The sequence below is a fragment of the Telmatherina bonti genome (genome assembly GCF_933228915.1).
Source record: "Telmatherina bonti genome assembly, chromosome: 4".
Lineage (NCBI taxonomy): Eukaryota > Metazoa > Chordata > Actinopteri > Atheriniformes > Telmatherinidae > Telmatherina > Telmatherina bonti.
Genome location: NC_136622.1, coordinates 17,116,823 through 17,140,620, shown reverse-complemented (window position 1 = coordinate 17,140,620; position 23,798 = coordinate 17,116,823). Strand labels below are relative to the sequence as shown.

General features: G+C 38.6%; 1 protein-coding gene across 1 annotated transcript in view; it reads right to left on the bottom strand.

Moving 5' to 3' along the window:
• Positions 1-23,798, bottom strand: part of mgll (monoglyceride lipase) — a 39,255-nt gene that overhangs the window by 14,737 nt on the left and 720 nt on the right. The window contains exons 2-4 of the mRNA XM_079239554.1: positions 22,803-22,941; positions 9,041-9,147; positions 3,850-3,986 (exon numbers count right to left, since the gene is read on the bottom strand). Coding sequence (XP_079095680.1) covers positions 3,850-3,986; positions 9,041-9,147; positions 22,803-22,930 — 372 coding nt within the window. The 5' untranslated portion in view covers positions 22,931-22,941. The remainder of the gene's footprint in view (positions 1-3,849; positions 3,987-9,040; positions 9,148-22,802; positions 22,942-23,798) is intronic.

Here is a 23,798-nt window from a genome sequence, read left to right as displayed (position 1 = left end):
CTACAGAAAAGTAAAGTAAGAAAGGAAGTAAAAAGAATGGCAGGTATTAAGGAGCTTGGGGAGTGATTGAAATGATGATTTAAGAGTAATACGAGCCTGATGATGGAGTCAGGGGCTGTTTAGCTTAGCTAATGTCAGAACAAAGGTGAAATGTCAGATGAAATATCAAAGACGGGGGAGGGTGGCAACAAAACTAAGGAGGGGCACCGGAAAATAGTAAGATGATTGGAAAATACACGAGGAAAAGGAAGCAGGAAGGAGGTCTCTTTTGCTCAGCTGTGTCTTAATATTTACAGATTCTAATGTCTAAACATTTGCTCTGGATGTCTGGGATCTGACTGCATAGTGTACACAACATTATTTACATCTGTGTGCGCCCACAAAGTCAGACAGCTTTAAACACTCAGACTGCCTTTAAATGAACATGAAACTGCATGATCGTCTGTGATCCATAAAAGGTCAGCTAAATCAGAGGCATTCACCGAATTGATTGTTTAAAAAGCTTCTTAAAGCCAAAGTGACAGCATTACAAATGACTTTATTTAAAAAAGGAGGAAAGTGGACCATTAGGTAGAAAAATCAATTAACCAAATGTATTTTTTTTCCTTTTATAATAAGGGATCGCCTCTGCACATACAAGTTACTAAAAGAGCATTTTTTTAAGCTCAGAGCCCATCAGGTCTGAAAAGCAACCTGCTAGTGAGCCATTAATGGAGGATTATTCCAGTGTTCTTAGACACTTTTCTTAAAAAGTACAAACACTGTGTATTTCCTTAAAGCATGTAGCTTTCATTTCTCTACTAAGCACATCAAGTCTGCAGTAAATCCCTTCATTGTGCCGAATACCACAAGCCCACTGGATCACTGCTGTGCTGCAAGATTACAAGGCTCCACGCTTCTCATGACAAAACAATTCGGCAATTAATTTGCAGCTCTCCTCTGTGTTCTCTGCTTGATACAAGTTTTCACTGTGAATTATATGTCTACAAACACTGTATTTATTCACAGTCTGAAATGTTCCTAACTTGCACAGGAGGTGCTGACTGTTGGATGCTAAAAGGATTGTTTTGTTGTGTTTTTCTTTGACTGAATGCAGCTTCCCCCTACTTCATGACCAGGGTTACATTACTGAACATTTAAAGATGTGTAAGTGAAAACGTGTTAATTCCCTATGTGCAGCTTGTTCATCTAATAGAAGTAGTTCAGAGAAGAACAAATTGACTCAACCTACAAACACTAAACAGTCATCATCCCTTATATAACTCCTCACTCATGTTTTTGTTAGCTCTGCTACAACAAAGTGAGAGCGTATGGTGTTTGATGCAGTTCTGTGAATCGCTGATGAAACCCAATACTTAAAAATGGATGTCCATAATGGTTCTTATCGGTTGTTCTTAACGTCATTTTAGGTTAATTGTTCTCAACACTAAGCTGATGTCAACCATCTCAAGACAGAAAGAAGTTATATATATATATATATATATATATATATATATATATATATATATATATATATATATATATATATATATATATATATATATATATATATATATATATACAGGTTATATATATATATATATATATAGCAGGTTATATTTACATATAGATATATAGATATATCTATATATCTATATATATCTATATCTATATCTGTATATATATATATATATATATATATATATATATATATATATATATATATATATATATATATATATATATATATATATACATACACACACATATATATATATACATATATACACATGACTGGAGTAACACATCCAGAAACCTTGAGCTCAGTGCAAGCTAGATAAGAGGAAGAGGAGACCAAAGAATACATCGCAGAAACCACCAAATATAAAACAACAGAAGAAGACACAGAAGAAACTGAGGAGAACAGCAAAAAAACTTCTTCTACTTCTTCTGGTGTCTTCCGATAGTTGTAAACTACTTTATAGCACTGCATTACCGCTAACAGCTGGTGACAAAACACTAAAGTGAACTAAACACTGCCCACTAGTAGATTATACTGACTTAACACCGATGTCAACAAAATGGACGCATGGAAGTATGACGACCATGATGCATGACAAAGTTTAAAATGGATGTCTCCATTTATGCACGTGAGGGAGCATAAATGAGTTTTTAGCCAAGAAAGTTACTCTAAACGAAGAAGAAAACTTGTTTCTAGTTATGTATGTATTTCTGTCCACAAACAGCTAAATTGCATCAAAGAAATCACTTAAAGACCAACATGGTCTGCAGGAGGTGTTCTGTCACCAGCAGCAGATGCAGGCTGTAGGGGAAAGTGTGTCACTGTGTAAAAGGTAAGCAGGTTTTACCGAGGGCTCTGTTAAGCACTTTGAATCACCCTGTCAATGAATTGTGCTATACAAATAAACTTACCCTCTCTTACTGAGAAGAACAAACTTTACAAACTTACTGAACTGAACATCATCCCTTTAGATGATGTGGCATTTGTCCCTTGCACAGAAATACGTGGCACTCTGTCTGAGCCCAAACAAACTAGTTATCCAAAGGGAGACAAACATGCACTGTAAAAAAAATAATACAAAAAAGTTGAGTGAACTTAAAAAAGGAAGAAAAACAGCTGTAATGCTTTTCTGAGTTAATTATGTTGTGTGAGTGGAGATTTAATGAGCAGATCAAAGTTTAACAAACTTGCTATGAAACAACACAATCTGTAAAACTGAACATGTCTGAAAAAATTAAGTTTTAAGTTTTTCCAACTAAATATTACAACTTTGACACACCCGCTTGATGTAGATTAATACAACATGAGTCTTTTTGTTGAGTTTACTTAAAAATGTTGTTCAGGTCATTCCATCACCTTTTTTTTTTTTAATGTTTTCTCAGCTACTCATTACTGGGGAGTCTGTACTGTCTCTACTCTGTCTGTCTGTACTCTGTCTTCTATACCTGCTTATTCCAGTGCAGAATAGCAGGTTGCTGTAGCCTATCTGAGCAGCTACATGGCAAGAGGAAGGGTGGTGAGATTAGATGGACCAGTCACTAGTCCATGACGTGCAGGCAAACAACCATTCAGTTACTCATGTGGTGAATTTAGAGGGAAGTCCCACCCCCACCACTCAAAGCTCATATACACTATTGTATGTATGTCTGAACTTTTATTTGGTACTTCCTAACGTGTATTCATAGTATTGTCATGGTGAGATGACATTTAACAATCATTTTGCAATGCATGTTGCCCTTAGTTGCATATAGAAGCAAAAATCACTTTGTCTAAATTGAAGTGTTTCATTTTATTGTCTATTTTAAGTTAGCTTAGTTTTTTTTTTTCAACTATTTGCTCATCAAACTTAGAAAGAGTTTTGGGGTTTTAAAAGTGTGCGTAATTCAGTGTTTTTCATTTATAAAATACTTCCTACTGGGTAGTAGCTGTAATAGTCTATTTTTCCAGTTGTCAGTCCTGAAAGGTAGAACACTATGTGCTCTGGTTTTACTTACATACAAAACTTCTTTATTTTCATTTAAATGCCACAGTATCAAGAATTGCCTTTTCAGTTTGGCTTTCTCATTTGCATGACCAGAATTTACTTTTCTGTTTAAAGTACGTGTATTACATGTGTTTAAAGTATGTGTACTTTACACAGCAGCCTCAAACATATGATGGCTTTTCAAGTCAAAACAAAACAGGTTAACACACCTGAACAGGAGGAAGGGCTTGATTATTACCAAAGAACTACCTGAGATGCAAATTTGTGACTGACAACAAAATCATTGATATTATCTTTCAAGAACTACAGACTACTGAAGGTCTTACACTCAAGGCATCAAAATGGGTTATGGAATGTGTCCTACCATGGAATGGCCCACAATGAAGACAGGCAGGTCAGGGTGGCGGGACTTCATTAGGTCGATATGCTGCAGGGAGTCTCTGATGTAAATCTGAAAGTCTTTGATGTTCATCCTCTCTCCTTCACTCTGGCCATGACCCACTGTGACATGACCCACAGGGAAAAAGGGAAGAAGAAATGGAAGCAAGAAGAAGAGGAAGTAGAGAAGTGTTGTTAGCAAAATCTGCAACTCACATTTTCTCATAAAAACGTACATTTAAAGACATGAGCTGTGCTAAAGTGATGGGAAATCTTGAGTGATGATATGCTCTTGTCCGGATTCAATTCGATTCTAATTTCTTTGGGTGCCGTATCGATTTAAATTGCACTTCCCACAATTCTTTGATATTGCTGAATTTTGTAGGTTAATAGAAAAAATATTTATAAAACTTTTTTTGCTTGTCATTTTCCTTGATTTCAATTAGGAAAAAACAACACAGTAGCCAGATCATCTGCTATAATGCCCAAGAAGACAAGCAAAAAGATCAATAAAAACATTTAAAAAAAAAAAAAGTAAAAAATGTTATAGTTAATAAATTTAATTTATTTGAAAAAAAAATTAACAAGAAAAATCAATTTCAAAATTGTGAAGCAAAAAATCCCAACGTTCGAATTTACGATTTGATTTTCCCACCCCTAGTTATGATATTGTGAGCCTCTGTAAGGAGGAAAGATGGTCAGAATGAGCTGACTCGAATCTTATTTATACAATTTTCCTGTCTCCTACTGACAAGATAGCAGTGCTCCCAGAAGGGAATTTTCCACTCTGAATTCAGTTGTGGTGTTTATAAGAAAGTTTTAATAAGTTGAATGTTAGTTTAACTTTTCTGCTGACTTGTATGAACTTCTTGCAGGTAAAATCTGTGTTTTATCACTGTCATTTCATTGAGAGTTTTTTGGTGAAGACAAAAGTGAAGTTTTTCCCATTATCTCCTGCTGGAGGTGATTTCCAAATATATGAAAAAAATCTTTCAGACAGACAAGGATGACAGGAAGAAACCAGCAAAAGACATGTACAGAAGAAGTGGGGTTGACAGATGGCGAGGAGGGAGAATGAATGAATATGTATGTCTATACAGAATACTTCTCCCCAAGCTTTTTGCAACACTAATAGAGAGATGAGAATGGTTACCATGGCAACCACAGCAGCAATAGCACTATTGCAATAAACATTCACAACCTGTGCGGATCACACTTTCTCACATTTGCTCTGCAATTTTATTTGGGGATGTATTTATAAATGTATGCATCCTACATGTGAGCGTTTTCATCTTCGCTGTTTCTGCTTGCCAATAAAAGCCAACTGACACGACGGTAGCGACATCCATGTTTCTCTTGCAGCTGCAGTAAGTGAGGGAGCGCTGCAAACTTTCCCTCATAGGAGGTTTTAAATCAACTGAATCTCCAAACCCAATGAAACACACATTGCCAAACATTTACACATGAACACAGTTCATAGATCAGTTTCATAGCTGATGTATAAAGGAACACAGTAACAGCAGGAAATGTGCCACTTATGGATCCTAATTGATGACTTATTCAGATCTCCAAATTCATGTTAATAAGGATTGTTTAGGCTACTAAACTTGAACTGGTATTTTGAAATAAATGAATTTTTAACTGTGCTCACCATTTTGAGTGAGCCATTCATGGATGAAGAGCTTTCAGTGCATCCCAGTATAATTCCAGTTGGGTCTCACGACACTTTTCCATTTTTTTTTAGGAAATTATTGGATTAAGAGTTACTCTACATTCTAAATGGATTTAACAGACACAAAATTTCTACTTGCAAGCACTAAATTTATTGGTTTTCAGCCTGGAGAGGCAGCCACTCACATTGTTTTATGGAAAACAAAAAGTAAAAGAGTTAAGCAGAGGATACAACTTTTGTGTTGTTTTTGGTCAGACATGATGTATTACTGCACATAGATATGTGGACAATAAGTGTTGATTAACTGTATTTATTTTATAATCAACTTTGCAGGAGTGCCTCACATTAAGTTATTAAATAATCGATGTTGTCTGAACCGTTGCATTTCAGTTTGTTTTGTCTTTCTGCATTATTTGTAGAAATGGAGGCCTTACTAATATGTTTGTGCTAAAATCCTCACAAAAAACAGACCAAAAACTTCTTAATATATGTGACATACAGAAGAAAAAAAAACCAGAATATGTCAAAAAGCTACCCAGGGCATTTCTGTGTGTGCATGTAAGTGTGGCAGCTTAAGATGAGAACCTTGTGTCTGCAGAGGTTTGTTCCACCGTAGCATTTCCATTTTAACAGCGTGACATTAAAGTGAGTCACTGAACAGACGGCTCCTGTGTGAGGAGCTTCAGTCATTCACTTTTCTTTCGTGGTTTCTGTCAGCTCTTTACTGAAAACTCCTCTGCTGTAAATATTTCTACATTTCCACAGCTTAGACTCTGTGTTACTGTGGCATCTCTGTCTCACTTACTCTCCTCTGTTATTCTCTTGTTAAACAGTATGCTGAGCACACATGCTGCCATTCGCAGAGAGGCTCCGCTGCTCCATCACATGACTTCACACATTTCCTGTTCTAAGATTTTCACACTATGCAACCACAAAGAGTCTCAGAGCTGAGCCGGGAGCTATCTCACCTTTGACAGTCTTGGAGATGAATTTCATTTGAATCAACTCAATTTAAATGTATTGTGTCATTTTACAGTTTCAATGCTTCTTTCAAAAAGCTCATTTGACATTTTTAGTATATTTGGTGGGAAAGCAAATTGTGAAGAAGAATTGCTGCTTTAACCTTACATCCATGCTGAAGCTCAGATTTTCATGGTCCCTTATTGTCTTAGCCAAACTAGATGTAACTGAGGTTGTATGTTGACCTGATGCAAGTGGTTCTTAGACTACGTGTGGCTTGAGCATGTGTTACCAGTTCAAGAACATTTCCTAAAGCTATTGAATAAAAACCACAATCTAAAAATACAGTATTCTATTATTTAATTGTACAGTAGTTCAAATAACTAATAAATATGTCATCTTGGCTGCCATGACACAACAATGTTCACAATGCTAATAGCATCCTTTTATGGGAGAGAAAGCTCAGGGCGTAACTAAATGTGCAAGATCACAAATATGAGAATAAACATATCTTTGGAGATATTTCAGTCTGGACCAGCGCGATGGATACACTGACTGACTGACCTCCACAGACTTCTGCTGCCAGCTTGTTTAATCTGACGAAAATATTCTTCAATATAAATGGTAAATAATAGTAACTTGCATAAAAATAATGACTTTTGATAGCAAAACCTCAAGGTACTGGATAGCAACGTTTTTCTGACCTGCACTGATGACGCAGCACTGATTCAAGAAGACCAAAAAAATATGACAAGTTTGATTTTTTTTTAAGTCAATTTCCAAGGTTTGATTAAATATGTACAAATCAGTGGCAGCCCAGATTAAAATTACTGTTGAAAATGATGACATAAATTCAAGTATTGATATGTTTTGGTTTTTTTTTCAAATTGCAAAAGATTCAGAACAGCAGCTGCATATTATGATGAGTGCACTGTTCTAGTTAACTGATAACTTTTAGTAATTTCCAGCTCCCCAACAGCGCTCATGCAGCAACTTAGCAGCTCATAGGAAGAAAAAGCTCTTTTCTTCCCTACCTGCCTTCCAGTAATCCCTTCATGGCCTGCAGCCATGGCTGTCATAGGCTGAGACAGGTGTTTTCACACTATCCATCCTGTCCTCACAGATGCATTATCTTTGGAACACCTTGAGGGATTTTTGTGTTGTTGTCTGGCACAATCTTCTGAGCAGCTGCCTTGAAGATTTGTGTGAAGCATCCACATTTTAGAATTTGGAGCTGGCTTGCAAAAATCAGTTTAAAGAACTGCTTGCTGTCATGGGTATAACGTTTTGTCCATTTGAAATCAGTTTCTTGGCCGTGCATGTGAGGACTTAACACAAAAGCATCACACAACACACATCAAATCAAATAAAATCAAACTTTATTTCTATAGCACTTTTCGTGCTTAAAAAAAACAATGCAAAGTTCTTTACATCAAATAGATAAAACACACACCACTACATCCACAGTCCCCTTACACCCACTGACAACCACCCTCACCCGTGCCCTATTAGCCCCTATAACAGTTAAAAGAAGACAAATGGCCAGGTACATGTGCACCAAATAAGGAAACGATATCCTCAGGGTGCATCTACACAAAGGGCTAACCCCACCCACGACCACCCAGGCCGTCACCGTGGGGGCCACCCGGGTCCGGGCAGACAGGACCCACACCACAACTGTAAGGCTGCAGCACTGGATCCCGACCCACCAGACAGGGACAGCCTCCACAGCAACACCCATGCAATCAGAGCAGGGGCAGCCCTCGGAGCAGAGGACCCCAATGAGGAGCGAACTGGAGTGATAACTACACAAAAGTGAAATCCTTTCAAAAATAATAAAATAATAAAATCTATACTAATATGTAAATAAATATATAAAATATATAAATAAATCAAATTAACTAAAAGAAGAATAAATATAGGCTAATGTAAGAATGTTAAAACTTAGTTAAAAGCTAAACTAAAAAGGTGGGTCTTGAGTGTTTTTTTTTAAAAACATCAACAGTCTCTGCAGCCCTGAGGCCCTCAGGCAGGCTGTTCCATAGGCGAGGCCCGTAATACTGAAATGTGGCCTCACCATATGTCTTGGTACGAACTTTAGAAAGAACTAAAAGGCCAGTACCTGAGGACCTTAGGGTCTGCGAGGGCTCATACTTTAAAAGCAGGTCAGATAAATAAGAAGGCCCAAGACCATTAAGACATTTACAAACCACTAAAAGAACCTTAAAATCAGTCCTCTAAAAAGGTTTTTCTCATGATTAATTGCTTCTTTCTATAACAAACAAAATGTATTCTTTAGCATTCAGATGAGGATCAACTCCCATCTAAACTTACAAATGGATGTAAACAGCTTCATTACTGACCGTTAGAGGGACACAGCAATGTGGGGAATCTAATTATAAATAAATTAAGATTTAACCAAGATTGATGGAATTTGTGTGGGCCTAAGCAAAAGCTGTGCATGAAGATGAATGTGAGCAATGCTATGAGTGTAGGTGTAAATGTATGCATGCAATGATATTCCTGTGATATGTCTGTCACTCACCGTGGTCGTGTGCAAATACCAGCAGGGACAGTTCCCTCAGTCTCTGTGCGATCTCATCATATGGCCCACTATGCTCCCCAGCTCCATGAGCTATAAACACCAGAGCCCTGAGGGGAGAAAAGTTCAGAGGAAAAATGTAAATTTAACATTTCAGGATCAGGCCTGTACACACTAACCGTATTTTCCCTCTTTATCTCTTTCATCCGGGGACAATCTCAGAGAAAACAGCTTGTTTTCTAAATGGATGGGAGTGTTGCGTTTCCTTTAATTTACTGATAAAGTCCAATCGTGACATCTACAAACTGGAGAAAAGACTAAATGTTTAAGTCTGACATTTCCTCTGCGACAGAGGAAATATGATGGAGTTTGTAAAATAAGTAGATTAAACCTGCACATCGCTAATGTGATGTGAACTGGCATGAGGGGAAATAAGCTAACATGCAGCATGATGACAAATAAATAAATAAATTAATTTAAAAAAAAAACAGGCTGAGGAGTGAGACAGACAGTGTATGCAGATAAAAAAAAAAAACAGCTATCATCCATCTGTCTGTCTTCCTGCCTCCACATACCCCTTCCTGCCCAACTCAAAACACACACACAGAGGGTGGCAGGAAAAGACTATGTAACCCATAAATACAGTGAAAGCAGCTCTTATTTCCCCTCCATGGTCCTGGAACGTTCATTGCTCCGAGCTAAAACTATAGAAACACGGGTTTAGTTTTCTAAGAATATTTTTAAAAATCTGGACTGTATGAACAGTAAGCATCTTATGTATCAATTCAACAGCCTTGGTGACTCATTTTCCTCCTAGTAAAATAAATGTATTCACTTCATAAAGCTTGAGAATAGCCTTGTTATTCTACCAAAGCAAAACTACTTGGTAAATCAGATTATAAAATTCAATACAACTTCATTTGTCACCTAACCTCCACGGTATATCATCCATATTTTCACTGACAACAGTTGTTTCTTATAGAATTTGCAAATAAATAAATAAACTTGCTTTTCTGAACAATTTTAAACATGGTTTTACAACTTCAGAACTTCATCAATTTCTTCTTCAGAGATGTTTACCATTGTGCCCTTTGAAGAGTCAGACACTCCAGTACTCCCACTTGCTCCCACAGGCTAGATAAATTAGATGGACATCAGCATCATTTAGTGGTGACGCTAATGTGAAGTTCTTTAAATGCAAAACCATTAAATATCTGCCAGTGGGAGGCTACAAATACTCCCTGACTACATTTAAAAGTTCCACCTTGTCTCATTATGACACTAATTCATTTTACACCCTCTGATTACTTTTACTCCCTAAAGGTGTTAGGCTCCATAGATCTGGTTTTACTGGCTTGACTGGCTTAACTGACAAGCCTTCCACAAGAATTCACCATGATAACTGTGTCACTCCAGAGCCCCCGCAACGCAGAGCAGGAGGAAGCAAGTACAGAAGATGAATAAATGTATGTTTGAAACTATGCAGAGCCGTGCAGGGCTGGCTTTAAGCAATGCATGGTGGATGGATGGATGGATGGATGGATTATTTAATTGAAAATGAAGTTCAAGACAGTTATCTTGACTTTTAAAACATGTTGCTTTTATCAGTGAATCAGGAAGGCATCACTGAAATGCCTAAGTGTTCCTTCTCTGAGGAGTAGCGGCAGTACTGAGAACCCTGCACTAGCTTCAGTAAGCAGAAGCAGACAATTAACCCCAATGCATTCAGCGGCATAGAAAGAAGGGAACAAAGTGAGTGCAAGTGTGTGTGTAGGGGGAGAGGAAAAGTATAACAGAAGTAGCTTTTCATCAGGCTTCATCAGCACATTTCCCACCTTTTGAGCAAGTCAATGCTTAAGGCTAAGAGTTCCCCTGCACTCAAAGTGAGCTTGCATGTGTGTGAATAAGAGCCTTTGTGTTAGCATGACATTCTGCAGCACACATTCAGAACAGCAGCAGAGTTTTACAGTGGTTAATTCAATTCGGGTTTGCAAAAAAAGACTACTGTACAGTCAGCAACACATTGCACATTTTGTAGTTCTCCGACTTTCTTTATAAGAATCTCTCCAGGAAGTATTTTTTAAAACTTCTCTTTATTCTGCTGGATTACCTCACTTTCAGTTTGGCTTTACAATGTCTGCCAATGTATGAGGGGTCAGAAAGTTTAAAAATAGCTACTAGCAGCATTTTAATGACCAAAAGTCGTCTTAACACACATCTGCACTCACGGAGCTGCAGCTGCATGCATCTGCAGACAAGTGGTGTCATCAGTATGTTGGCTCATTTGTGCAAAGCTAGACGACTTTTTCCATTTAGCAAAAAGGAACCTGGTAAGGCTCAAGAAGCATTCTTTGGAGCAAGTTTTACTTAAAAGAGTGAGATGTTTTGACTCATTGACAGACACAAACCTTTCATTTTATCCAGACATTTCCGAAGCTGTTACAGTATACAGAACACGATGAGCAGCAACATTTTCAGTCCATGTAAATGTAACTTAGATATCACACCAAAGTTGCCTATTAGATGCAGTTTAGGCTATAATTAAACCAGACAAATGTGTTGTATACACAGAGAAAACAGCCACTGTCCTATTTGCCATCCCTGCAAACAATACGAGATTATTATCTTTTGGTGGACAACTAAAAATATACTTGTTAAAAAAACGCAAATGCAAATGAGAACTAAACTTCATATTGTGCCACATTTCCACAAATGATTTCTGAGCATGATCACTTGCATTGATCCCCGTTTAAAGATGAACTGATTATTTTCATAAAACTTTGCTGCATTATTTCTCTTTGTTTTGTCTTTTCTCCCATGGGAACTGGAGACCCACTTGTCTCTCACACAGTTTCCATTGCTGGAACACAGCTTATAACCAGCCTTAATAAAACCCAGTGAGAGAGTTTATGGCTCCCACTGGCTTTACTCAGAGCTACTCCAAACAAGTACAGACCCTAAACAAAGCCAAAGTTCTAATCCCCTTCAAGCAATGCTGGTGGGTGACTACAAGATTAAGTACTTATAAACCTCCCAACACTGTTTTAGTTCATCACCTTCAACTCTACAGCATTCATGGAAAATTCACAAGCCACAAGCATTTTAGGCATTTTGCTGATTCTCACAAATCTGGGAAAGAGACAATCTTAGGAACCAGCAAAAATGTTCACTGACTTTTTAAAAAGCACTTAGTCTCTTGTTCAAGCTCACCCTGACATTGGAGTGGCACAGTCTAATCTGTGAGACAGGAATGTATCAAAAGGCCGTTGTTTTGTAAAAAGGAAATGTCAGCGTGACACAAGAGGAACTGCAGCTTTTCTAACCATAAACATGTAATTTTAACCCTTCACTAACTGTCTTCAAGTGTGGCAATACTACAATATATATGTTTTTTCATGAAATTTGATTGACATAAATATGAAAACAGCCAACCAAAATAAAAAAATAAATAAATAAAAAAAACATAACTGTTATCAGTGATAGCTTTTGTGACAGATGAACGTGCTGACTGCCTATTGGACTACGTTAAACGGCATATGCTAATGCAACATTAGCAACACTGACAGTTTAATAACTGATTATCTGTTATTGCTCATAGTGGAGTGTTTCACTGGTAAACCTGTCTTGGGATTCATGCGGATGTTATTTTGACACACACCATCGATATAAACTCTGCTTATGAAGCTCAGCTTTCAGTGGCAACTGTATTAAATGCAGGACATTCTGACAGGTGTGGTTTTGGGAAGACGACAAAGAGCTCACCATGCTCACAAGACCTCTATAATCTACAGATGCCAATGTTCTGGGGATTTGCTGCATTGCCTGAAACAAGCCTGACCCAACAAAGCAATAATTAAAATCTTAAAAGATCTGCAGCTAGTTGCCAGATGTAGACACCCCAACACAGCAAAGCTCTATGCTACAGCAGCAGAGACGTTTTGAAAACAACACAATGGTTACGGTTACATGATGATTTTTTATTCCGAATTAAAAATTCGGAATTAAATCATTCTGAATTACCAGTTTACATGAAAATAATCATTCTGAATGGAGGTTGACATGGAAACATGTCCTTATTTAATTCCACTTCCCCTTCCAGACTGGCGGCTTGGGAAGGGTTCTGATTGGACAGGGGTAGGCGTGGCTTACTTACGTTTATCGGAAATAGACAAAATTGGCTTCCTGCTTGTCGTCATTTCAGTCTTAACATGGAAAACTTATTAAGTACCAGTCTTGCCATTATCTTAGTTATAATTTTGAAGCACCAGCTCGACACGAGCAACTGACATCACTTTTTTTAAGCAGCTAAGAAGTAGAAGAAAAATAGACTCCCAAACACGGGAGGCAAAACAACACATGGCATATGTGCGTCATTGCGACGGGACATGGTAAGGAGCATGTGCAGAACGATTGGAATTCATTTAGAGGCAAATTAAGGTTTACATGATCAAGAAATTAAACAGTTCAGATTGAAAATGCGAATAAATCAGCCACTTACTTCAGAATTAAGTTTCATTCCAAATTGACTTTTGGTCATGGTCAATTTTCACCAGTTTTAAGCAAAATAAACTTTGATTCAGAATTGAAGAGGAATTAAAACTCCCATGTAAACGTGGTCATTGTTGAGCAGATACATTTAGAGCTGAGGTGAATGAGTGAAGCTACTTCCATCACATATGTATCCAAACTGGGCATGAACCAGTAGATCAGTGTTTTTCAACCAGTGTGCCACGGCACACTAATGTACCTTGAGTGATTGTCAGGTGTGCCATGGGAAATTCTTTTGACAAGAACAACTTCACATTGTTAATACAGTTTGATTTCTCAACATTTTTAGTTTGCGGTGTGTCCTGTGATCTTTTCAATGAAAATAATGCACTGTAATTGGCTGCAGTAGATGAAAATGAAAGACTAACCACTGACATAAAAACTATTTATAACTCACTTAAATGTGTACTTTTACTGAGATTATGAAGAGATACTTTTGTATGCACTCAACTTGGGGCATGTTGATTCCTTTGGGATGACAAACAGTGTGGTGATGTATGAGCAATCTACATATCTATATTAGGAACTAATTGTTAAGAAAACCTTTGGCAGTGTGTCAATATCTCTATTAATATACCCATACAATCCATTTTGCATTTCCCTGCACTTTATCTCACACTGTAAAGGGGATGTATGACACTGTTTTTAATCTAAGTCACTATCAGACTTTGCACGAGTCTGAATTCCCAGGTGACGGGGAGATTCATTGTACCTGGATCAAAACAAAACAGAAATGACAGAATAAAGCAACACAGGTGGAAAAAGAGTTTGACAGATTGGAAGTGAGTGTGTCAAACCAGTATGGAAAAGGATGCTAGTAATGGGACGTCATCACAGTGTCAGAGCAAGACAGAGGAAATACAGTGTGATAGAAACAGACTGCATCCTGTGGCAGAAATCAAATTTATGAGTGGAACAACATTTAAACTTTATGTAGTCTGTATTTCAAACGTCACTCTGCTAAATAAAATGTGTCAAACTCATTTTAGCAATTCACTAAAAATACAAGATGAACTTAAGCTGCCACTGCAGAGTGAAGATCTTGATATAATCACGCCCAAGTAGTTTGGATTTTACTTCAGCGGGCAAAAAAATATCCATCATAATCAACTTTCTTTCCAGGAATGGTGACGGAGTAATCTGCAGCCTTGTAAAAGTCTTTACAGAAACCTAAATGCCACAGCAGATCTGCCAATCATCAAGCTTAATACTGCAGGGGGGCTATTAGCTGCACATGCAAAGCAGGACATCTTATCACTTTGAACTGATCTAAAATGAACGGAAAAAAAGCACAAGGAAAAAGTGTTTCTTTAACATCTAAGAGAATTTTCATATAATTACACCTGAAGTACACATGGGCTCATTTAAAGCCCTTTTAATCTGGTAGCCTTTTGCCTACTCATTGTTTGGGATTGGATGCTTTCAGTTTTCCTCCTTGAAAAATATATATCGACACTTGGAAAAAAAAAAGAACAAAGACCTCCCCTTTATAGCCAAAATCTAGCTTATTAATTTATTTATGCAACTTCATACAATATCTTTCCATTTTTGCTCTTTCCTTACAAATACTTACTGATGCAAGATCTAATATTTAAAAGCACACCTCATGAAATGATGTGATACATAATAATTTTACACTTTGCTAATCAGTAAGAAAAATATAAATATTTGTGGACAACCATGAAAATAACTTTGTAAAACTTGACTTTTATTCATTCTACACCACAGTTTATTTAAATGTAAACAGAGCAGCTGATAATGCACATATGCATAAATGTCACACACTACATTATTCACACACTTTAATCCATAGTAAACGATCACAGGGGGCACCTGAAATCTGCCTCTCAGTGGATTTCATGGAAATACAAATGCTTGTTTTATTTTATACATTCAACCGTTCAGAGATAATCAATCTCTACATATAAACATCAGATGAATCACTATTGCTAAAAGACATTTGTCTCTGTAAAATTCTCTGCAGAAACAAACAAGAACGGTTATAAAAGACATCAGCTGTGAAAATACTGGTAACGTCGTGACCCCTTTACACAAACTGTGAATGCATGTCTGAGTCAGCTGCACACAAAAAATAACCCCAAGTGAACATACAGGTGTGCAGTGCATATATAGCTCAAAGTAAGCGTCTGCGTGTATTTGTTACTGGCATATGTGTTCACGTGAGACCAAGTTAGACATGTACCAGAAACAGTTATTGCAGATGCCATGGCTCTATGTCTCAACCTTTCACCTACTTCCTGCTTTTAGTTAAAGGACCTTGCAGGGATTCAAACCTTTGACCTGATTTTTCTCGACATTCCAATAGAAAATGTTTCAAACAAAAGCACAGATATCCAGCAGCAAATTAGGCTTCATTCGTCAAGCTTTGGAAAATATTAATGTCAAAGAGGAAACTTTGGCTCCTTTTTTGGATAAGTCAGTTGACTCTCATTGTTGCTCATTAACATCATCTGACACATGAAACGAGCTTATTCAAAAGTCATGTTGTGCAGGTCAAATTCCAACAAAAGGTTTCCAGTTCCCTCAGTTGACACATAATTGTACAAAAATGGGGCATAACGACAAAAATAAATATCATGATGGTTTATTTGATACACTGTGACACACTCACAGTGTGCATGGATGGTGAACCGATGGTTAGATTTGTGCCAGAATTGAACAAAAACTCGTGAAGAACTGCTTTTATTCAGTTGCCTGTTGGCTGCAGGCGCTTTCTTTTCACTCTTGTTTGTAAGCCATTTGTAAATCCTTAAACTATCCTGCTGGTTTATGAAAAGGTCAAACTGAAAACACTTTGTATTCATCTTTCCCACCAGTTCAAAGAAATTTCAGTTTATTTTTCTGCTAACCGAAACACTTTATGAAGTAAACTGTCTGCATTCCCAGTGGGGACCGCACAAAGAGCATCCTGGCGAACTGTCATGACATTAATAAAAGTGGGCTTTTCTTTAACTCCATGGTACAGGGCTTAACTAGCCCTGTTTGTGATCCATTTCAAGAAGAAACTAGAAAGAAAATGCAAGTTCTTGTATTTGTACTGCATGGATGAGGGGCTTTTGCGCCTCCATCTGATGTAAACAGAACATCCCCAGGTTTTAGATCATTACCAAACTATCAAGTCCCTGCTTTGTAAAACTGTCTTATTTTCTACTTTTTCCAATGAAAAAAATCTTTTATGGTTTTTTAAGCGCACAGGAGGAGCAATGATTCACTACAGTTGCAGGATATTACAAAACTCACTACCTTATTTTACATTACTATTATCATTAGTGGGTCCACTGATAGTAAATAGCGACTAAATGTGCATACGTAATGATAAGTGAATTAAGCCAAGCTGTCTATGTTGCTTTAAGAGCCTCTATTCTGCTATTTCTTGTTTTCTGAGCTTTCTACAGTGTTATCGAGTTGAATACTAACCAGACAAATGAGCGGCGCCGCTTTTTATCACATAAACACGTTTGAGTTTTCCAGCACTCTCTACATTTGGTTTCTATGGTGACAGAAATTATTGGCTTTAGAGTTTGTTGTTTTTTTTTTTAATTTACTTCAAATTTTTAGTAACGTCCCGGGGGAAGGAACTCAGTGATTGGTCATCTTCTCTAGGTTGTGCAGAAGAAAGCCACGCCCACCTTCACCGCTCAGTATAGATAATCCGAGCAGTTAACCAATCAGATGGCGGGACATAGGGCAGAGCTTTCTCTGTTCCTGTCAGAGGCTGATCTGAGGGGATCAATACAAAAAGAATGAAGGGGTTTGTGAAAAAGCTTGATTATTTATTGCCCTTGTGGACTAGCATTCATTCATTTTCCAAACCACTTAATCCAATTCAGGGTTACGGGGAAGCTGGAGCCTATCCCAGCAGTCTTTGGGCGAAAGGAAGGGTACATCCTGGACAGCTTGCCAGTCCATTGCAGGGCCACACAGAGACAAACAACCGCTCACGCTCACACTCACACTTACTCCTATGGGCAATTTAGAGTAACCAATTAGCCTAACGTGCATGTCTTTGGATGGTGGGAGGAAGCTAGAGAACCTGGAGAGAACCCATGCATACATACATGCAAACTCCACACAGAAAGGCCACTGACCAAACCCTGCCCCAGCCAAGGATCGAACCAGCAACCTTCTTGCTGTGAGGCCCCTGGACTAGCATATTAAAATAAATTAGACTGAAATGTGCAACTTTAAGCTTGTTGTCGTGTGTTAACAGGAGCATGACAGTCTGACAAAGCTGTCATGTTAATGGTCAGAGTGCACTAGAAACACATTTGAATGGGGTTAATTTTTGTTTATAGTTCTGAGTTTTGAGCCAAACTTTGGATTTGGAGGACTGTTTCATCCCTTATCAGACAACCGCATGCAATGCTTAGTCCTTTGTAGATTTGAGTTGTGACTACTGTTTGAATAACGATAAACTAAAAATCTTTTGCCTCGACTTTTTGTTTCAGTTTAAACGCTCCGATCTGCACCTGCTGAGACTGATATGACACTTTTCTTATTAAAGAATTGGAAAAAAAACACATTGCATCTTTCAGAAATAATCTAAAAGAGTAAACCTAAATTATTTTCCATTCAGTAATGTAGTATCTGCAAATACGTGCCACTAAAACTTCCCGTTTCTCTTAACTTATTTGAAGTTCCTGAGCAAGTAACGCCGCAAGTTTCTGGCGAAGCTGCATCTGTGCTGCCCTGGATTTCATAAAGGGTCTGATGCACTGTGTCACTTTGTGGTTGATCACTTAGCTGATGGCGGACGTGTGTGACTCTGTAAATCCATCATACTGATTATAGTTATCTGGAAAAATGTCATACTGCTTGTGCTGAGCAGTAACACACTCCACTGGTCTCTGTGTTACTTTGACTTTGCATTCAGATTTACTTATCATGTTTTTGGCAAAGCAAATTTCACTTATGACAGGCGGACACTGTGCGATTTTAGAAATCTGACTGTCGGGGAAATGCTCACACTGCACGACCGTGTTTTTCCTTCGTACTCTATTTGACCCTACGACGTGTACTTATACTGTACGACTCCTGTCAGCCACGATTATTGACAACCACGACTACTTGTCGGCGTCAGTCGGTGTGTGACGGCACGACGTGCTCGAGTGTGAACAGCGAAAAACAAAGGCTCCTAGTTCCTATGACAACCACAGTGTGCCTGACAACAAGATGGCGAGCAGGCAGCAAGTTGTTGCAGTTGTGTACGCTGTCTTGTGCGCTGAAACGAAAAACAAAAGAAAACCTCGTGTTCTCTCCATAGCTCTACTAATCTCTCTTCTAGCAGCTGTGTCCACCGCACACATCTGAAGTTGGGGTTGCCCGTCATTGTTTAAAGCTCCACCGGCGTCTTCTGCCAGGTGCGAACGTAGAATCGTGACGTAACACCACTCACACTGTACGAGCGACGACGAAAATTTCTGACATGCCAGAAGTTTGATCGGGAGGTCGCAGCATCATCGTTAGAACATAGCAGCAATTAATCCTTCCTCGTGAGTGTTCTCACACTGCACGGCTCACGACCTCCCGACGCTACGATGTTTCCACGATGACGCAGCGTGGTCTGCGGCAGCAAAATCGTGGTGAAATCCCCTCGAAATCGCACAGTGTCCGCCCAGCATTAGCGCAATGCAATCTGATAAATGGAAAATCCACATCTGACCAGTTAAGCTCTGAAACTAGTGTACTTGTGAGTCTCCTGTCACTGTGCGACAGCAGCTGGCTTCTCTGCTTATAAAGCTTACAATAAAACAGTTTCATCCAGCTTGCAAGACTTCCAACTCAGTAAAAACTAGCTTACGTGTTGAAGTGTCAGTAAAGAAATTTAAGCACCCTGTGGAAGTTTAAATGCTGCTTCTGTGGCTTTTTCCCTTTGGCCTGAACTCATTTTTGCAGAGCTACTGAACACAAAGTGTGAAAGACAACCTGCACAAATCAAAAGCAACATATCTGCTCTCAGCTGATTTAATGCACAATATTGTACTGGACTTATAGAATGTGTGGGTTGAGCACACACACACATCCTGTACACATGCTGATACATGTTATATGTCCATCACTGCTATGCCTGTTGGCAGTTGTAACATCTTCAGAGGCTAGCCTCTTGTGAGGAAGCACTTACATAAGCCAACCAAAAACAGCAGCTCTGAAACTGTTACAACACAGAGGGTATTTTAATCCTGGACTGATTTAGATTTTCACTTCTAAATTTATTTTGCAAGAGAAACATATAGCAAATATGCCATGATGCCACAATCAATCCCAGCTGGTTTATTATCTACCAAAAAGAAAACAGGGAACACTTCAGTGTATGTATGCATTTTCAAGACAAACTATATAATCAGGTCGGTGAATAAGCAGATTTTAACTGATGGTGGTGTGTATAAGCAGTAACTAATGGGGCTAATGTGTGTGACTACGCTGCACCTGTAGTCCTCAGTAGCAGTGGGCCGTTATAAAGTACAACGTTTGTTTCATCCAGCATGCAAACAGAAAAAGATGTTATACAACTGAGATACACAGAAGTAAACACACAGGTATGAAAACAACCCCGCACACAAACCCAGAGAAAATGAACTGGAACTTCTGAATAAACATTCACACATCCCCACATGCTGGTGTAAACTATAAACCAGGGTTTATGGAGCTGTCACACAGCAGAGGCTCAGACTCAGTGTCAGTGAATGAGTCACTCGGCTCTGTGAGAGGTGTGAGCCTGTTTGTGTGACAAACAAAACCGTGATTCCAGATGTTACTGGGGATCTTCAGCGAATTTGATCACATCGGTTTTGTTCTGTGCTCTCACTCGGCATGCAACTGCGTGGTTGTAAGCGAGTGTGACATCTGTGTTCTGTTTGGTGCACTGCCACAGCCACATATGTGGAGGCTGCAGTGGACTAGCAAAAACATGCCAGCACATACCACGGGGCCTCTAATGGGAGGGTTTGGAAAATTACACTAAAACTGTAAACTAGTTAGATTTATTCGTTTTCTTTTCTTTTTCTTCTTTTTTTTTTAAACTTGACCTATTAATCAAGTTTGGCTGTTTCATGTCATTTTGGCAATGCAACAACGCCCTCGTTTACACAACAGAGTACCGAATGAGTCAGGATTTCTGGCTTTTAGCAGACGAACTGTGATGCTGTCCACTTGTGCATAGAACAAAACTGGGACACAGCTTAAAAACAAAGGAATCTGTTTACAGGGGATGAATGCAGACCTTTGCCTTCATTTGCCTACTTTAGACACTTAAGCCTTAAAAGTGAAGCATCATCTGTGTCTGCATGTGTCACTCAAAGCTGTGATTCTCCTCTTCCTGATGCTTTTACACAGCCTTGTTACACTGCTGTCGTGTGCAGCTTTATAAACAGGATATAAGCTATTCAAATTTAGATAATAGTTATGCAATTGATATATTTTAAACAAACTGATATTTTAGTCAGGAAGTGGGGTGAAAAGTTGATTGTTTAGGGACTTTTTTCCAAACGAGGTCATGCCACAGTATGAGTCACTGGTGCATTGGTAATCACCACTATCAGGAGATTAACATAATTAACATGTTTTCATTAAGTATGGGGCATACTGTTACTGGACTGCAGATTAGTAGGTTTTATTCATGTCTTAACTCAGCTTTTCTGTGTTGTTTAAAATTCTGCCAGATACAAAGATCCAGACCAGGATGGGCAATGCCGGTCCTCGAGGGCCGGGGTCCTGCGGTGTTAAGATTTCCCTGCTGCAACACCACTGACAAACATCAGACTTAATTATAGTGCAGAGCTTGACATCGGCATCTTTTAGTGTTTATTGTCCTTGCATGAGGAACAGCTTTCCCGAGGACCTGAGAGCAGCTGGAAGTCTTGATATCTTTAAGAAGGAGCTTTAAATTTACCTTTTTAGCAAAGCTTTAGATTCATCATTTTTGAAGTCATAACTGTTTCATATCCTTTTTAAAATGTCATTAATTATTTTATTACATGTTATCTCTTATTTATGATGTTTTTATTATTATTATTATTATTATTATTATTATTATTATTATTATTTACTAATTTATTTTTGAATATGTAATATCATTTTAATGTTTTTATTAGTCTTTCACAGTTTCTTACTATATCCTTATTGCTATGTTTTCTTTATTCTCTTAACTTTTTATTTAGTCTTTGTATCTTTTTTATTTTCCCAATTTTGTTTTTAACTTCCAGACACAGTTATGGAGTTGAGACAGCGCCTCTTGAGACACAATTTAATGTGTTTGCTATGTTGTGTATTTGCTGGTTGAACAATTTCTTAATTTAGGTGGAAATGATAGGTTGTTTTTTTTTTTTTTAAATCCTTTTTTGCTTTTAATGTAAAGCACTTTGTGCTGCATTTTATTGCATGAAAGGTGCTTAATTAATGAAGATTGATTACTTGATTTATCGATTGATTGATTAAACTCTGCACTAGTCTGCTAATTAGCCATTGATTTGAGTAAGGTGTGTTGCAGCAGGGAAACACTTGTAGGACGTTTGCCCTTATGAACCGGAGATGCCCACCCCTGATCCAGACCGTCAACTAATAGTTACATTTAACAAACTTGATTTCTTGCAATGCAGTTGTTTCCATTATGCAGAGAGCAAATCTGTCCACACCAAAGAGAGAATTGTTCAACAGAGTATTGTTTATAGATATAGAGAGTTAGAGGACAGCTGTGACAAAGTAACCTTCACAGACACTCTTTGGTGACATTGCAAAAACATAATAGACAGATTCAACAACAAAGCACATCAAAACAGCATCATGAGTAAAGGTTACTAGACGAGCCAAGATATTGTCTAAAAGATAAATAACTCACTGGCTGCAAAAGACACCTGTTTTAACAATAGGCTGGCAGCCAGTGAGTTAATATAAGTTCATTCAGTGGCTGGACATTGATATAGTATACCCTGACAGAGAACATGCCCTCAGTAGGCTACTCTCAGCTGAATGCTGAACTGCACGGTCTAAAGGCACTGGGCCCCTTCTGCTCAAGCAGAAGTCATGTGACTGTGGCTGAAAACAGCCAAGTGGTCAGAATTACTTACAGAAACACGGGATCGTGTTACAGCACCTCGAATTACTAAGTACACCCTCTTAATATCCTGCAGATAGCTTTTCATTTTAAAGGCGCCAACAGGATGACTCTTTTTTTTTTCGTTTCCCTCCGCTCTGCACTGACCTTGGCGGAGCGGCGGGCTCCCAGTAGCGGCAGAACAGGTGCAGTCCGTCGGCGTTGACGATGTGCTGGAGATCGGTGTAGGGGACTCCCTGCGGGCTCCGCCGCGGTGAAGCTCCCTGTTCGGGCATGGAGGGGGTTTCTGTAACAGAGAAATGGAGCAACGATGACCACACGTCGTTGCCATACAGGAAGAAGCTGAACGCGGCGACGAGCAGGCAGGCGGCGGCGGCTGCGACGCTCATTGTTTATGGTCGTTGCTGCTTATTTATTTTGGCGTGTATATCAGGAATGCAGTGATGACAGTTTGCGTTGGTTTGCCCGGTTTTAATCCCGAGCTGCGCGCGCACACTAAACAAACACGCCGCTGTCACTGTCCGCGGTCGGTGTTACGTCACGAGACCATATGCTTTGCACTGTCTATTTGCGTCTCTTCGTGTTCATTTCCGATCAAAACTGCATACAAACACGAAGCTGGGTCAATAAATAAATATCCTGTCAATGGGCGAAGAAGCTTCATTCTGTCTTGTCAAGCTACTTTTATTTTCTTCTTCCAACATGTGCTGCACAGACTTTGACTTCTTCCTGCAACACACACTCCCTTCCCTCCCTCTTTTACCTCTTGCATTATGTTCCCTGGCGTCAGGTCCAGCTGGTTTGACCACATAGTGGTTGTTAATGACAGAGCATCATTACAGTTCAGCCACCTGGCACCTCCACCTGGAGGATAAACAACAAACCTTGGTGGACAACTATGCCCTGAGATGATCAAGTATCGTCTTTCAGGTGACCTGGATGCCCATTTTTATAGGCTAAAGGTTATAGTCATTGATAGCCAAAACAATCAAATAAATGTGAGGGGGACTATTTGATCCCCAAATGCTTCAAACCCACGTCTAGCCGGTTTTTATGAATTCCAGCAAAGATGTATGTCGTTCAGTAATGTTTCGACAGCCAGGATATTTTTTAAAAAAAAAAAGAGTCGATTAAATTCTGATC